General features: G+C 32.1%; 1 protein-coding gene across 1 annotated transcript; it reads right to left on the bottom strand.

Annotated features, from left to right (window-relative positions):
- Positions 1–3,587: 3,587 nt before the first annotated feature.
- LOC127851347 (fibroblast growth factor receptor-like 1) lies at positions 3,588–12,818 on the bottom strand. The gene is made up of 8 exons (XM_052385071.1): positions 12,243–12,818; positions 7,565–7,695; positions 6,788–6,892; positions 6,505–6,619; positions 6,220–6,243; positions 5,747–6,040; positions 5,440–5,466; positions 3,588–5,102 (listed from the first exon to the last, which is right to left on the bottom strand). Exons 1-8 carry the CDS (start codon positions 12,289–12,291, stop codon positions 4,918–4,920), a joined length of 930 nt encoding a protein of 309 aa, XP_052241031.1. The 5' UTR covers positions 12,292–12,818; the 3' UTR covers positions 3,588–4,917.
- Between the last annotated feature and the right edge of the window lie 4,650 nt (positions 12,819–17,468).

The following is a 17,468-nucleotide window of genomic DNA, read 5'->3' as shown; positions in this document are numbered from 1 at the left end:
AGCACCGAATAATATAGTTTGTATGGCTAGGGAGGCAGACAGAGCAATTATGCTGAAAATAACTTCGCCGTGGCGGGTAAACTGTTTACATTCCTAAATAAACGTGAAAAAATAATTCGATTGCACCACAAGTGCACAAGAGTGAAATTTCAATATTGCACTTATATAGATGATAATTAAGTGAATTACGTTTAGGTCTGGTTTTTAAGTGAAGCATTTGATTGCGCCGTTAACAATAATAAAATAATAATTTCGTTTCGTGACATTTATTTTTAGAAAATGCTGACAAGACGTTTGGAAATTCGCATTTCTATTATCTAGAGGAAGTTTGTTCCATTTCGTAATGGTTGACGGTACAACTGAATTAGAGTATGTTGTTGTGCAGGTCGTAACGAATCTGATGTTGTTTCTATTTCGTAATATGTAGGGGTCATTAGATACGACTGGGTCCGGTAGAATTGATTCTAGGTAATCGGGTGTAAGATTTGCTTTGCTTGTATACATGAAAACTAAAAATGTATGCTTTCGGCGCCGAGTATCTTATGTTTCTCTATAAAGCTCAGAAATCGAGCATTTATATTAATATTGTTTAGAATTTCAGCAATTATAAAAAAACGTTCGTCGGAATATTCCATAAATTGTCTTGTAAACGAAACGTATTTCTAATGCTTTCAGAAAGAGAGTATGTTTGAGACGACACAAAATATTTATTCGTTTCCAGACTGTGTCTTTAATGCGTTCTTTATGTCTGTGTCATGAGCAGTCATTGGCTATAAATATTCATAAATGCTCATGGACTTTGAATTGAATTCTAGAATTGCTGTGTTTTGCATACTCAAAATTGGATGGTTTTATCTATTTTATTATCGGAAAATTAATAAAGGCACTGACTATTCTGGATTAAATTTGATACACCACAGTTCAGACGAAGAATTGTTTTGTTCAATATCAGCTTGCATAAGAGCCGCTGTTTCAAAAGGAGAATTTACAATCATGCACATGCTGGTATTATCTGCGAAGCGGTTGACACGCGAACGTATATATGAAGCAACCATGTCATTTATGTAAATAAGCAACATCAAGGGACCGAGAGTAGAACCTTAAGGGACTCCAGCCGATATATTAGCAAAATGCGATTCGGCGCCTGGAAGTGCAACTGTCTGTTTTCTATTTGATAGGAAGTAACTTACCCAATTCAATAAGTTGTCTCTGATACCAGCAGTGAGGATTATGTAGCAGCCCTTTATGCCAGACTTTATCGAAGGCCTTACTTTTGTCAAAGAAAACGACTCTCACCTCGAGTCCAGTGCTTTCAAAATGTTTCATAATTATAATTTAGTTGATTCACGGCTGAAGCACATTGGATGAAGTCAGACTGATTTTGTGTGAAAAACGAGTTTTTTCGATTAAACATATGTTTATAAATGATCTTATCGAAAACCTTTTCAATAGTGCTTAGGAGAGATATTTGTCGGTAGTTTTGACATTAATGACGGATCTCCCTTCTTAATTACTGCACGCACATCAGCAATTAGCGTTTGATATTTTGTATAGAGTTACACTTACAATTTGAGATATTAAAAGTCGTCAACTACTTCGTATGGGCGTTGTGAAAATAGACTGAATGATATATTCAAAATAATTACTGCCTTTTAGTACTTCTAAATTGGAGTCGTAAATATCTTACTGCATAGCAAAATACGCATTGAGTATGTTTGTCTTGTCGTTATCATCTGTAACAAGATCAACAGGTATGTCGTCATGTAAAGTTCGTTTTGATCTATGTTCAATGATGAAATAAAATTACGCAAAGTTCTCCAACCATATGGGCGTTGAAGCAGTAAGAAATTACACGATATATTGCAACTGATAGCATTTACTTTTAAGAACACTGTGGGAATTAACGTGAGTTTGGTAATGTTATGTATTCTCAAGGATGCAGTGTTGAGTTGACAAAAGATTATGTGATTCAAAACAAATATTTAGTGTAATTAGTGCGATTTCAACCATAATATAAAATGGTGTTATAAGGAGCAAAATAAAACAACAAAGTTCAAGACAGTGTCGCATACATTTTTGATATTGAGTAATCATGAGTCAGAACGAGTTAATTACGAGGAGTTTGTAGGAAAAACGATATAATCATATAGATTGCATCACTCCTTTTCGTTAGAATGGCTGTCAAAGTCTGTGGATCTTATAATGATGTACAATCTGCAACTCCATAAGTACAAGTTAGTATCGGCAATTTGTTAATACGAGTGTATCCGTATACCCCGGCAGCGAATAAAAGGGAACACCGTTCTTTTTCCTATTTTTTAACACCTTAATATGATTGTTTGCTTAGTTCAAACTTCTCAAGTTCTGACATTTTATGGCGGACATTTAATTCGTTGACCCTTTTCATCAAAAGCATTTGAACCCTTACATACAAACATTTACCATATTACAATGGTATATTTGCAATAGATAAAATATCTGCGTATATACTTGTCAATGCTTTATACAAAACAATAATTGTACAGAATTCAGTTTATTGACGAATAACATGATGTTTTTTTATTTTGACTAAATCTGTTGCCCCTTATAGCAAACCTTCATATTGCCTATGCACTTAAACTGAATGTTTTAAAATGCAGATTAATCCCTGTATGTTTGTTGCAGTAAAATGATTTTTGCATTGTGTGCCCCTGCCATGAATTATGCTAGTAACAAGTAAACGTTATACCACGTCGAAAGACCTGCTCCACACGAGCCGTGAAACATTTACAGGCCGGAACGTAAGTTAATAATTGTACTTCAATTTCTATAACTTAAGTCGTTTATTAAATGAGTACAGGTTATTGCGTGTACATTGTAGGTTGATATTTCTGTTTACAAAAGTAAGGGAAAAAAGAGGATTTATCAAGTTATGTGTGGATCATTGTGATAAATTTATAATTATGTAAGACTTATCAGGTAAAGTTTGGGCCATTGTAGTAGATATGCATCACTTCATGTGTTAACTGAAGGAACTAGTTATAATTCATGCTGGGATATCAATGAGCGAAATGTATAAGAATTTTAGTATTGCTTACAGTAATTACGAAGAAGAAGTAAATATCAACACGTTTTAACAAAACCCACTAAATAATCATGAACTATGTTACCTTTTATGAATTATCTTTCAACGATTTCAAAAGCAGCTATTAATAGGTTATATTGATGAATACGGGTACGAAATATTGTGTGTTCTCATCTTTATCGGACTGTTTTCAATTTTGCAAATGATTGTGTCAATCTGTATGTCTATTTTGTTTTCTTATAAACAATATAAAATCGCAATGATTATTAAAATTCTTGAACGTATTTATTACCCCTCTTAATATAGTATATGAATGTATTGCTTTATAAAGTATCGGTTAATATTTAACGTGAACAAACTTTAAAAAGAAAATTCAACATATTAATGTTAAATCAACATCAATATTGCACAGAACCTTGTTTTTTATACTCATGATTTTATTGAACATGTTAGTTTCATCTCAATATGGTATAAATGCAGAAACTCAAAATTACATTCATAGATATATTTACAGGTTGTCAATATTTATAAATAAAACATGCATATACCACACTAAGCCATACACATATACAAGTTTTGTTATGTTGGAATCCTGGCGATCTCGCAAACTGCAGTATAACAGCTTTTCACTGAATAAGTCCGATTCAATTGTGCAATTTGAGAATAACGACGCAAAACTGTTTTTATGAATGATTCAACAGAGGGCACATGCCAGATCGTCAATGCGTTTGTGTGCATGTGTGTTTCAATGATATGACAAACCAGTGAACAAGGTTTTGAGTGATGCATTTCAGCGCTGAGATAGATATAATATCATTACTATAATAAAATTATGTAATAATTCATATAAGAAATTAAATATGAAGTGTGAATATATTCATCAACTAATTTCATTTATTAAAACAAATTATCACATACATATGAATACATTATTTGGACCCATCATGTTTCGTCTAAGATGGTTTCTTTAAAACACCAGTTAGTGTGTCAAGTTGACACATTTTCAGTAGTATACGCTTGTAACAATTTTGTAAACAGACGTTATGCACCGATCGTGTGTTCAAAGTTTAAATGCATTAACAAGTATTTTAAGTTCTTAAAGTGGCCTTTTCACAGATGTTGGCATATTTTGAAGTTTGTCATTAAATGCTTTATATTGGTAAATGTAAACATTGGATCTTAAAAGCTCCAGTAAAAAATCAAGAATAAAATTTGAAAAAAGGAAAAAAAAGGTACCCGGTACCAGCGAACCAGTGACCCCCGGAGTCCTGGAGTTAGTCTAAAGTAACGCATAAGACCTCTCGGCTATTCCGCCGGGTATACACAGTGTAAGTATTTTATACCTTATATAAGTTATCTTCGTATTTTCGTAAATTTTTACAACAAAAGAACTCTCCAAATTATTCAATCGTTTCGCGTTGCAATGCTTTATTATTTTTAGGTTTTCAAATCGTCAAAAGATACATATAATGACTATATTGGACTATGGTAAATGTTCAGTAATACTGTTTCCTCACAAATATCATAACTAAAACGAAAATTTGCAAATCTGAAACAACTTTTTCAATTTTGTTAATTTACCAAACCGTGAAAAGATCCCTTTAAAACAAGTCCATGTTTCTCCTTATACATGCACCTTGCAATAAGAATATTGTCCCGCAACTTTTTAAAACATTACTGGAGTGATCTTCTCTTCTTTAAAAATCACACTCACGCAAAGCGGGGAATTATTAATGTTGCATACATAAAATCCATTTTTTTGTATTACTTTGATATCTTTGACACGCATTGCTCAATTACAGGAATGTAAGGCACACTGATGTGACTATCTTATAGACAAAGCCCCCGCATTCTCATCTCGTGACATAATCTCGTGATATGTAAAGCTTGATACACACATACAAAATATTCTCAGAAATTCCAGTACATGTCCCGAGCAGTAGTCCTAGCATAATTGCTGTAGAGGAAAAGATCAGATTACTTGAAGAGCCGCTTAATGGTCCGCGCGCATGTGAATAACTTGCATCTGTGTCCGACCCTAAAATAATAACTACGACTTGAAAGATATTTAGAATGAAATATGGCGATGGTTTTACCAACAGTAATAAAGAGCGAATCGTTGTATTTACACTCATAACTGATATGTTCACTCAAGTAATTTCTTTAAAAAAGCGTTCTAATTTACAATTTACGCTGATTATTTTACGATGGTGTGATGGATGATTGCGATTTTTATTAAATCTATTATCATTTTTATCTCAGGTCTTTAACTTCGTTATTTTAAATTTGTATTCTTTAAGTTATGCTGAACTAATAAACATTTGATAACTTTAGACATGGTATTTGAAGCACTATTACATATAAAGCAATCTCACCTCTTCGATTGATGTTCGGTTTGACTGCTGAAATATAAAAATATATTTAATACCACTTCTGCACCGTTTTCAACAAAGAATATCCAGCATTCTTACATATTATAGTTATTGGATTCCATTATATACAAGTATATATTGATTGACAATGCCTAAAATTTATATAAAACAATAATACATAAATACATTCCTTTAATAAATTTTATGGTTTCAGTTAAGAAACAACTGAACATGTCTTGTTTCCACAAGTAATGAATTACTAAATTAATGATAAAATTGCATCTAACAATACAATAAACAACGTACTCACCGCTCAGTACATCAACTCTGATGCTGCTTATCTTCAGATTAGGTCCTCGACAAAGGTAAATACCCATGTCGTGTAGAGAACTGTTCTCAATTATTAACTCGCTGACGTATGAATGCCCTTCCATGTGCTTCAAGATTGTTATCTCGCCCTTCAAATATGCAGCCGTTGTTACTATATTTTTACCTTGGAAAAACCAGTCTACTCCATCAAGCATATTGATGACACCTGTAACGTTGCACATTAGACGAATTGTTTCCCCTTGGTTTATGTACTTGGTGCCTGTCAATATTAAGTCTGAAAAATTGAATACCAACATACAAAAACAATCGACATTAAATGGCAACGAAAATAAAGTTGATAAGATTGTTTTAAGCATGTATGTTAACCAAGCACTGGCATTGTCATTGTATTGCACAGTGTTTCGCACACAAGTTACTTAGTACACATGTAATAAATAATAAGTACACACTTACCTTCGTTTACTGTCGATGGATTATCTGCAACAAGAAAAACAGTTATTTACCTTTTGCTATCGAATGAACATGATTTTAAATATGCTGAAATATAGTTTTGAATTAAGTAATTCCGTAAGACCATCTTCACCTAATGCTCACACGCGTTTAATTATATAATGTATTAATCACATGAATACAAACATACAATGATTTATTTTACGTATCATTGAAAAGTGATATAATTGACGATGTAACTGTGCGTTTTAGACATATGAAAATATTCTTGTTAAATCGGCGTCATACCGAGTACATGGAGTGTGACGTAGTGTGTGTACAGTTTAGACGCTGTAACCTGACACAGGTATGTTCCGGCATGTTTTGGTTGAACGTTCTTAATGAACAGGTCCCAGTAAGAATCCTGTAAAAGGAAATCAATACTCTGAATATTGACAAGAATGGATATTTATTTTAAAACTTAATGAAACAAATTTCATTGCGAACACGAAATGAACACTTGCATTTATAGAAATGAAATGCAATGTCGCTTTTATCATGATTTTTGTTGATATAACAAACATGTGTATACATCTTCCGATATCTGTTGAAACTTGATGTCTATGTGGTTTTCCTGTTCGAATATCGTTTTTCCGATGGTAAGAGGCACGTCTTTATTTGCCTTATGCCAAACAACCTGAAGACATGAATCAGCTTTATTTAAAATAAACAATATTATTTTAAAATTTCCGATGAATAGTAATTACTTATATACAGCAAGCAACGATCTTATAAACAGGAAGCAAAACTTTTTTTAAACTAATGCTAGGATAAACGAATAAGGTAACATTAGTATAATTTACTACTTTTATATAACTTTTTATAACTTATAATAAAAAATAATTTATGTTGCCGAGCAATAATTCAACAACGCTTTCGTTGCCGACTCTCGTTAAATAAACTTGTTCACAGATTGATTATTAGTTCGGTAGTCTTATAGTAAAATATTTAAAAACGATTTGAAGATAGAAATATAAAACACACGATATAAATGTGTTCCTGATCCCAACGCTATAAAAACTCGGTCATTTCTACGCTGTGAATTATTTCGTGTAATATTTCTATGTGTTGGATGTAAATTATTTTTTTAGAAAACACGAGAAACATTACAATTAATATATCCTTGTATGGTCTTATATTTAGTTCATTATTATATGCAACGTTCATTCACAAAATAAAAGAAAAATGCAAAATGTTCCATGTGTCATTGTGCAAACAGTTCCCTTCAAATATATGAACATAAAAACTAATTCACTGAATAACGTAGAAAAGCACGTATCTTTCCACACAAGCGTTTTTAACAACTTACAACTTTCGGTCCTAGGTCGCGGATCTGGCATTTCAACACCGCCAGATCACCGCGATGTACTGTGATATTTGTTGGTGTAGGAAGAAACGTGGGCTCGACTTTACGGCGCTCACCCCACGGCTCACTCGATACTGAGAAAGATGAAGACCGTGCTATTTCACAACATTAAAATTTTCCAATCAGATTAAACACTAACATTGAGAAGAAATATAATATACATAAGTTTATAGTATTACTTTATTCGATATTGAATATACACGTATTAACTGCACAAGTCCTCCTTTAAATACCATATTACACAATTATCATCTCAATCACATCATAAGTAATTCAACTTTGTCCAAATTCAATATTAGTCACACTAGCTTTGCGTCGAAACTTACTACACGATACGAAAAGATCATACCCGATATAAGAAGTTTTCTTATTCAGTGAAATTAACAATAGATTAAAATATTATAAAACGTATTTGAATATTAAGCACCGTTTATTCTCAAATTGACACACTTTTCGGGATGTGTTTGTGTAGTGTCAATAATGCATTGAATTTTTCAATAATAAAAATATTACTATATAGCTCTACTATAAAAACAAACATAGAATTTTATAAAGACGAACAAGAAATCAGATATTACAACGGTGCTTATTAGTATTGTCCATTATATATAAATGTTAAAATTTTAACAAATCGGCTTTCCCGTCACTTGCGTCTTCCAATAAATACTTTATATAAACGATCTACTTGTTGTAATACAATTTAAGGAAAACAACTAGACATCCCCAACATATTAAATCATAACGCGTTTGTTAAGCTTTATAAGTCTATCAATTTAATTCATGAACACTAATGCATTAAAATATATTTGTGTAGGGTTAGACGTAATAAGCGTTATTTTGCTCCATGTTGCACAATGTCCTCTTATTTCTCCAAATCCTTAAAAAATGTACTACAATTAACAATTCGAAAATATATAAACATGTTATTTTAAATGTCGAAGTACAAGTACAGCTGTATGATGCCGCATGTCACTAGGCATATTAGCTTCGAATGGATATATTACACTTACACTGTATTTAGTGAATATAATTTCGGCATATGGATCGGTGTGTTGTTAGTTCTTTACAATATTGCAACGAATATATATTTAAGCTTGCTATTGGACAAAAATGTAAATACAAGTAATCGTTTGGAATAGGCTCATACGTTAATATTATCTGGCAAAGTTCCCTCCGTGTGCGTTTGTTTTTCTTATGAACGAATTACTTACCGGTTAAGAGCTAATCAATTAAAAAATTTATTCATTCAATCGTTTGATAAAAGTGTTGCTAAACTGCAAAAGTAGAAGATTGAATGTATAACTGCACTAATATATTCAGAATAAAGGCTGTTTGTCTGTGTTAACACCTGCTTCTGGTGTAATACGGAAATGAAGAACCCAATAGCAAATGATGCCGTTTGTAAAAAAATGTTGACTTCGATGTGTAGTAATGGCAGATCTTTATAGAATATCGTGAATTACCAAGTCAACCAATCACACCCAATTGAATGTGAGGATAATAGAGACAGCCGTTATAAGGCAAATGACCTATATTGTTAAAGGAGATCAATATGAAGAACGGGCCGCATATGCGTTATTATATGGATATCAATACAAACAAATACATGCATGAACTTACGATTAATTTGCAAACAGTATGGCATAATTTTTTCATAAAAAACACATCGCTCATAATTAATAAACGAGATCAATCGATTGACTTCATTATATCCACTGAATTGTGTTCACACGTAATGGATACAATTTGGAGACTGCTATTGATGAAATAAATTTTTACAAATACGATTGAATCACACTAGCCAGTTTGGTTTACGATAAGAAGGCACACATCCTACAGTATAATTTATGTTTAATACTGAACAATATTTAATGCATTTCCGGTGAGTACTGACTTATACAAATGTTTGAACGAACAGTTTATTTAATGCAATTGTTTAATACCCTTATTTCTTGAAATAAATGCTGGCGTGGACGATTCAATGAACACAAACAGCGATAATCGGAATGTCCTAACCACATCATGAGACAAAAAGAAGAAACCAACAACATCCAACTAAGGTTTAATTAACTCCCTGTGGAGTTACGGTGTATTAACAATGAATGGTTGCGTGGTGCTTTATTACTCAACACTCATTCAACCGCTGCACTCAATGTAAAGTCTTTAATCAATTAAATACTGAATGTGATATCAACGTATGTATCTGGTAACAAACTCCGGTTCGCGGACTGGAAGTTCAAGGCTTAATAATGAAAAGTATCTACATTTTGTTCGTGGTTGACTATAGTTTGCGTTTCTTCAATAAACAACCAGAGCGTATTATCATTACATATTAATATACAATAACATTTAAGAGCCCTGCTGATGTGAGTTTGCTGTGATTCATTCCTCATCCAAACCTCTCCTTTGGTCGCGAAAAACACCTTAGTCAGTTTACTGTGTGACAATAAAAGGTGTGGTTAATTTCATGTTGCGTGATTGTTTTCCCTTGACACGGGCATATTCTATGGCATGTTAGGGAATATATAATTTATCAGACATCAATTGGAATCAATAAGTAGCCCGACCATAACATTTAATGTCCAAAAACATATCGCTATGGTTTCACAGCAAACTTTCAATGTGTTCAATGCGATCAAGATTTGATTCAACCGATTGTAATAAACAAAAATGTATTTACTCAATATGAACCCATATATTATTGTATACATGTGTATACAAATATTTTCAGTTGCGCAATAGAGCTTGATCGCATACTGATATAAAGCGTATTTATATAGGCCTTTTCGTGCTTGCCTTTCATTTATTAAGGTTCATGCATTAATAATGACAATATCTGTTTTATCAGCAAGAGACAATTTATCTTATAATTATAGTTAAGTTAGGGAAATAGGTTGATTGCTAAGGGGAAAAAATTAAAATTATGTTACGGTATTAGACAGACATTGCGCTGCCAATCATTGTAACCGTCGCGACAGGAAATTTTGAAACAAAGAAACACATTTTTTACATCGATTTCTATTTGATGTTTGTACTTGTCACATCAACACCCGTGCTGGTCCTTGTTCTATTTTTATGTGCAATACTTTATTCACCGAATTGTACGACAAAAAATATTATTTGACTTGCAGTGTCACCTTTAAATTATGTAAATAAGTGTGTTACTCGTGTACATACCATGGCACCGATGTTTATGATAAGTTGTAAATAAGTAAGGGTAGCAATTATTCGTGTATGTAATTTAAGATGCATTGAGGGATTTCCTTTGATGGTCTTGTAAATGAAATAGCACCGCATATTGTCGTATACTGTAACGTTCCATATAATGTTGTTAAAAACTAGTTGTTTACGATATTGTGGCAAAGTTTTTTTATAAATACAAAATGACATTAATCGGGTACACATGAATACTTGACAATGTAATGCTTTTTACTGTATGAATATGTAGCAACTGGGAACAATAATCATAGGAAGGAGATCAGCGGCTTGAATTATAGTGACAATATATGAGTTTAGTGATTTGGATCATGCACTTATAAAACATGCACATAATTTATTCATGATGGTACATTTAAATCTTAATGTTCAGTGGCTGATACAATTCAGTTTGAAATGACATTTTAATGTGATCTATGATTAAAAATGTATTCTAATGGATCATATATGTTTTATCCTTGATTTTGTTCTACTTATTCCTCGTATCATTTGGATCGCATCGTATAACATGTTGAATATGTGTATACTTTCATATTTCATTCACCCGTATCGTTATTAGCCATACCATTATGTTGTCAATTGCACGCGTTTTGATAAAGATTCATATTCCTTTTCGTCGACTGATATTTTTTAATAAGTAATAATTTGTTGAAATGATGAAATAATAAAGCGTTAACATGCACAACAATTTCATGGTTTGGAGTGTTTCTATTATTTGATCATTGCATTCAATTTAATATCTCGTTAAAAAATTAAAGTTATAAGTAAAATATAATCGCAAGAACGGCTCGGCCATTACGGCGATATATGTTTAATCCACAGGAAACTGTTTCCAATCTGTTTCTGCTGCTATTTGCTGATGATTTAATCATAAACCTCTTTAGTTCCGATGTTTGAACTATAAAAAAAACGTAATAATGATCAAATCTATATTCAGTCCTGTAAATAAAACTCTTGAATCAGAAAACGTAACTGAATCAACAATTTGTCTTTACTGTATACGACAATTGACCAATCGTCCATAAAATTTAAAATGCAAAAAGGTTTCAAAAAGCAACTGCGTATGTATACACACGAGTTGGTGTCATTTTGAACCATATTTTTGTGTAAATATCGGTTAATTTTCATATGAGCAAAATATTGACTGTTAATGTTTTTTAGTTATGCGTTGATATGATTGTTATGATTAAGATCATGTCAAATCTAACATACACAAACAGAAAACAGCAATCACAATTATAAAAATACGTAAGTAATATGCAATAAATGCAAATATATATTTATATATATTTGCATAAACATTGCTTCAGTTAAATTAATTACTCCGACATAGCACAGCTAAAACTGGGAATCACACAGCAAATACATAACTGACAAGGTTTGGCATTTGTTAACCTTTACTTACCTTTACACAAAGACGCAAACACAAGCAGACATAGTGTACAGTAATCCATCCTCTCTGTTGTATTGATAAGACAGGAAGTCGTTAAAAACGTATCGAAGTTTCCAGTGGTTGATAAGTCCTGTCAGAAGCTGTATGGTTTTCACACGGTGAATAAGGATAATTGTAACCTAGCCATTTTAAATTCTTTTTGCAAAACAATTTTTGACGATTAAAAACATATTGTGTGGAATATTTTGCACATTTCCGATGTTTCTGAATATATCCCCCGAAGCAACATGTAGAATGTAACAACGAAAAAAAACTGATATCGACTCAATACATAAACATGGTCTACATTCGATCACCGAAATAGCTTAAATCTTATATAGATGTATGCTTCACAGACGAAACATGCTGAACCAGGCGTAGATTTCTCATGTGCGAATATTAGTAGTTTTATTTGCTTTATCGAAACGCTATAATATCAATACGATACTGATGGAAACATTTGAGCAGTGACCATGAATATGGAATGAGTTGCTCCTGTTATTGTTTAGTAGTTCCACGCTGAAATATTTATCGCATCTTAGGCTTAGCTTTAAAAGACCACTCATTCCCGCATTTTAACGATATTTCTCCAATGCATTCACGCGATTTGTTAACGGATATTTCCATTTAACACTGCATTTTCAAAAAACCATGCATTGCACGCATGTATTTGAACGTACATTTAAGTGCAAATATTTTAAAGCAACTTCTCATATGTTCATAACCATTTCGCTTTAATTGAGAAATATTCGTTCAATAAAAAGCTCTATAAAACAAATTGTCGTAAAGCTGCGTTTGAATATTTTATAAACGTCCCAAACCACTGAATTAATATAACAACAACTTCCTCATACTCGTATTGCAATCCAAACACGTTAAGTTCATGTAGAAATAAAATTAATTACGGCTTCCTAGCAAATCACGAATGAATGGACGCGAGTCTTCAACAAATTGATATCTGACTTCCACCGAATATCGCCAACATTCCGCAGAGACTGTGTGATCAACGATTCGTGGTACAAGTAGACGCTCTGACAGCAAAATACGCTTATCGGCTGCGAGCAGCAAGTCGGAAACGTATTGGACTATATGTAGCTCACACGGGCTGTCATCCGGTCTCAATTATATCAAAATATCGTTCAATTATAGAATCTTGATCACTTAGCCGATGTCTCGAAATAGTTGGTTGTTCGAAGGACAGAATGTTCTTACTGCCAAGCACGGGTTTATTTATCTTATCTTCTTAATATAAGTTGATGTTATTTTAAACTCTTGTTTTTTTGTTGAGTTTTATCTAAGCAGCAAATTATTCACGTATGTTTATATTCAAATCATAATGATACATTTACCAATCCTTAATATTAACACGCGATCAAAATAGTTATTTCAGTTATTACGATTGTAATAAATAATCCTTTAATTGATTATGTATATCCAAATAACATTACCCGCTATTGGATAACGATCGATTAGAAGATATATGTATAAACATAATGTACATACTTGTTTAGCTGATATATTGTTTTCAAGATGTTCTCTTCGTGGGCATACGGGTTTTGAACGTATGCCTCATATCAAATTACTATGAACAAATGCACCTGATAAATCCCGCATGTCAATGGAAATGTACTATAAGCACATTCTGAAAATTGTAATTACAACAATACATAATGGGCTTTAAGTTACACATAGAAACGTTTCTAGTAGATGTTTTAGTAATACACAATACTAGTACCATAATTATAAGTAAAAAATTTTAATTAAATTAAATTAATCCAACTCTGTATAACCATAAATTCGCATTAATTGGTATGACACTAAGTCTGGCGTCAATGCCTGTAGATGTCTTATTGATATTTTCTGACAAACTATAACACATGTTTGCCGAATTTGGGTTAGCTTGCAGAAGCTACGGCAGAATTATAGTTGAGAGATAGTGCGTGATTCCATTGTTACCTTCATCAAGTTAAAATATATGTCCATGCTATCTTAAATATAACATTGTTTGATTATCGCGTTTCATGTGTCGCTTATAAAAAAAAAATCGAAACATAAATCCTATACCGTACATCTCAGAAAAAAACTATCAAATGTTCATTTTCAAAATATGGATACATCATTTATCATATTTCCTCGAGCAACGGTGGTTTAATCGATATTTCTCTGATCTCAAGTCAACAATAAGTGGCAACATTTTTCGTTTTTGTTGTGTTTTCACAAGCACCTGGTAACTTGTGGGATTGCATTCAATTTTAAACACTTCTACCGATCAAGTTTTTGAACTATCACAAAGTTCTTGTTTGAAGTTGTGTGTGTGCGATTGGTAAAAAATAAATAAAAAGTTGAAGACGAACATTTAAGACTTTTTTGGAATCAACCGTTTATTTATATAAAACAGCGAAATACAAAACAAACAAGAAATAAACAACTTAAATAAAATTTCCTTGAAATATACACACAATTGATTGAAGCCTTAATTGGCTAAAAAAAACGATTAATCCGTAATTTTTACTTTATTACATAATATTTTGTTCATAATACTTACATTCCAACCGACTCAAGTCCTGGTTCGTAAAGTAGCTGAACTTCCAACTCAAAAAATGGGGTAAGCCTGATACAATTGCATTTCTAAAAAATCGATACCGCAGTTATATTTAAACCGGATTTTACACTAACATAATATTGGCATTCTCAAGTGTTAGTTAAAGTTAAAATGAAATTTATGAAGATAATAATAAGACGACATTTTTGTATGTGCATTTCGCAAAATTAACGTCGATACATAAAACCCACATATAAAAACTTAACTGTTTATCACAATTTTGTTTAAAACATAATTAAAAAGAAACACGGTAAAAGTCCTATTATTTTTTAAATATGACTAACAGAGTAACGGCACCAACCATGTCAGCAACACCTTATCAATTATGTGCGTTCAGCTAATCTGTAATCTTCGTTTCATGTAACGACAAGACTTAGTGCACACTGTTTGCAGATACTACATGTATTATTGAAATACAGTTGTCACTGTATTCGTCCTCATCACGATAGAAGTGTTTTTCTCAGCTATCATATATTTTGATGCAGTCGTGAAACTTTCATAAAACGCAATTTTAGTTGAAACCGATGGTGGAACGCATCCAAACATTTAAAAAAATGTCTTTTAGGCGTGAAACAATTGTATAGAACCATATGTAAGACCTTGTAAAATGTGCTTATACTCACGTTGTAAATACCTAATATTTTACTTTTGTTAAATTATTGTTTGTTGCTGAACAATCTAATTTTAGACATAAAACTAACTAATGATGTGAGTAGTTCATTAAAGGAATACCTGATAAGCTATTGTAACCCGGTACCCTTTTAACTTCTTAACTTGCTCAAATGTGCAGCGGCATAATGCACAATGGTTTATTTGCACGCAATAATAAATTGGTTAACGCAAGTATCAACGGGGTGTACGCACGTCTTATGAGAGTGGTTAAATATTTTAAAGCATGACCTTCGGTCGGTGAAACAAACGGCTTTCTTCATTAAGTAATAACACTGGTTTGTTTGAAAATAGGCGCGCTATCTTTTTTGTAAAAATATTGTTTGGTAAAAAACAGACCATGCGCATCTTTTAACTTACGTAAATAGCTCGCATAATGTACCCAATTGTAATTTGTAGCAAATAAAACAAATATTCAAACTGTGGTATAATTATCCTACATGAATTATGTATTGAATGTTTTATTTATAATTTATTTAGACTTAAACTATATTCCTTGTAAATAAACGTATGACGAGTCTACTTGTATTTACCTTTGTATAGTATATAATTATTTGTTTGTACAGTGTGTCTGCGAAACCAGTTTTAATATAACTCCGCCTATATGCTAGATGCAAAGCCACAATGTAATCAGTATGAAAGTTTTCGCTTGAGCTGAACTTTTCTCAGAAATGTTAATTACCTAATGATCAGATTTGCTGCTAATTGAATTTGCGCGCTCCTATAGAGCCGGCAAGTAAAGAATTAATTACGTTTTCTTAAGAAACGACAGCTAGTTGCCTACAAATATTTCTAACTTGCCCCCATTCAGGAATTTGCGTCTTGTCGGTATCTACAATCAATATACATTGAAATATCACCGCACGGAAACGGCAGCGGGCAATTATTGAATGTTGCGCTTAACTGCATTAAGTATTACCTACATGTCTTGTTTTAATGTCAATCCAAGATTAAATTTCACGAATGAACTAAAAAATGATAAGTCCTTATGTATGTCGCTACGTTGTTATAAGTAACACTTAAAATTATTTATTTATTCAACTATTATGCACGGAATTATAGAAAATACGCATGTCAAGTGCAACTTTATAAAATCGTCCAAAAATTAATTGTCGTTCTGCGTGGTATATTACCAAATCAATATTACACTACTCAATTGTTCCAAGAGTATGTGACTATCGTTGTTTCGTTTTTCGCACTATATTAGGAGCCTGTCGTGTGAACGGGAAAGCACAAAACAGTAGAATGCTACAGAGTATTGGAACACTTAAGCACGAGACACGCTAAAACAATGACACATCTTTACCTCTTTATTGCACATTGTATATACATTAAGTTATACGAAAATGTAACATAAGGTTGTGACTGTAAACAAACTATTGTATAACAAGGATTCTTCTGCAAATCTTGAAGTTTGTAAGTTTGTTTGTGTAGATGTCTTGCAGTTTTTAACAACATGGTTAATTATATTTCTAACACCACGTGCAAAACAATATGCGATGACACATACAGATACATTTTCTCATAATAAATTAATGGCAACTGGCGTACAACGCTTTCGTATTCTGAAACTATATTTTAATGTAAGAAAACTCAAATACATATTGTTAATTGTATCGATACATGTTCTAAATTTAAATATATTAACGTTTTTAATAAAAGTTTAAAAACGCAAAAGATCATCTTATTTCTGATACTTCATATTTTAAAATATGCAGTAAACTCACTTTCCTGTATTGCTTAAAATTTGCGTAATATATATATATATATATGTATTTCAATATTTACTGAGTACAATTAGTAGTACTTTTGTCGCGTTGTCATCGTTTCCATCCTGTTAATTATAGAAAAATTCATTAAAATAATATAATGAGAATTGAGGGAACATATGTGGCAATATCGAATGTACATACGAACTATCGATCTAT

This window comes from Dreissena polymorpha, chromosome 11 (assembly GCF_020536995.1).
Source record: "Dreissena polymorpha isolate Duluth1 chromosome 11, UMN_Dpol_1.0, whole genome shotgun sequence".
NCBI classification, from domain to species: Eukaryota; Metazoa; Mollusca; class Bivalvia; order Myida; family Dreissenidae; genus Dreissena; species Dreissena polymorpha.
This window is presented reverse-complemented; position numbering and strand designations above follow the sequence as displayed.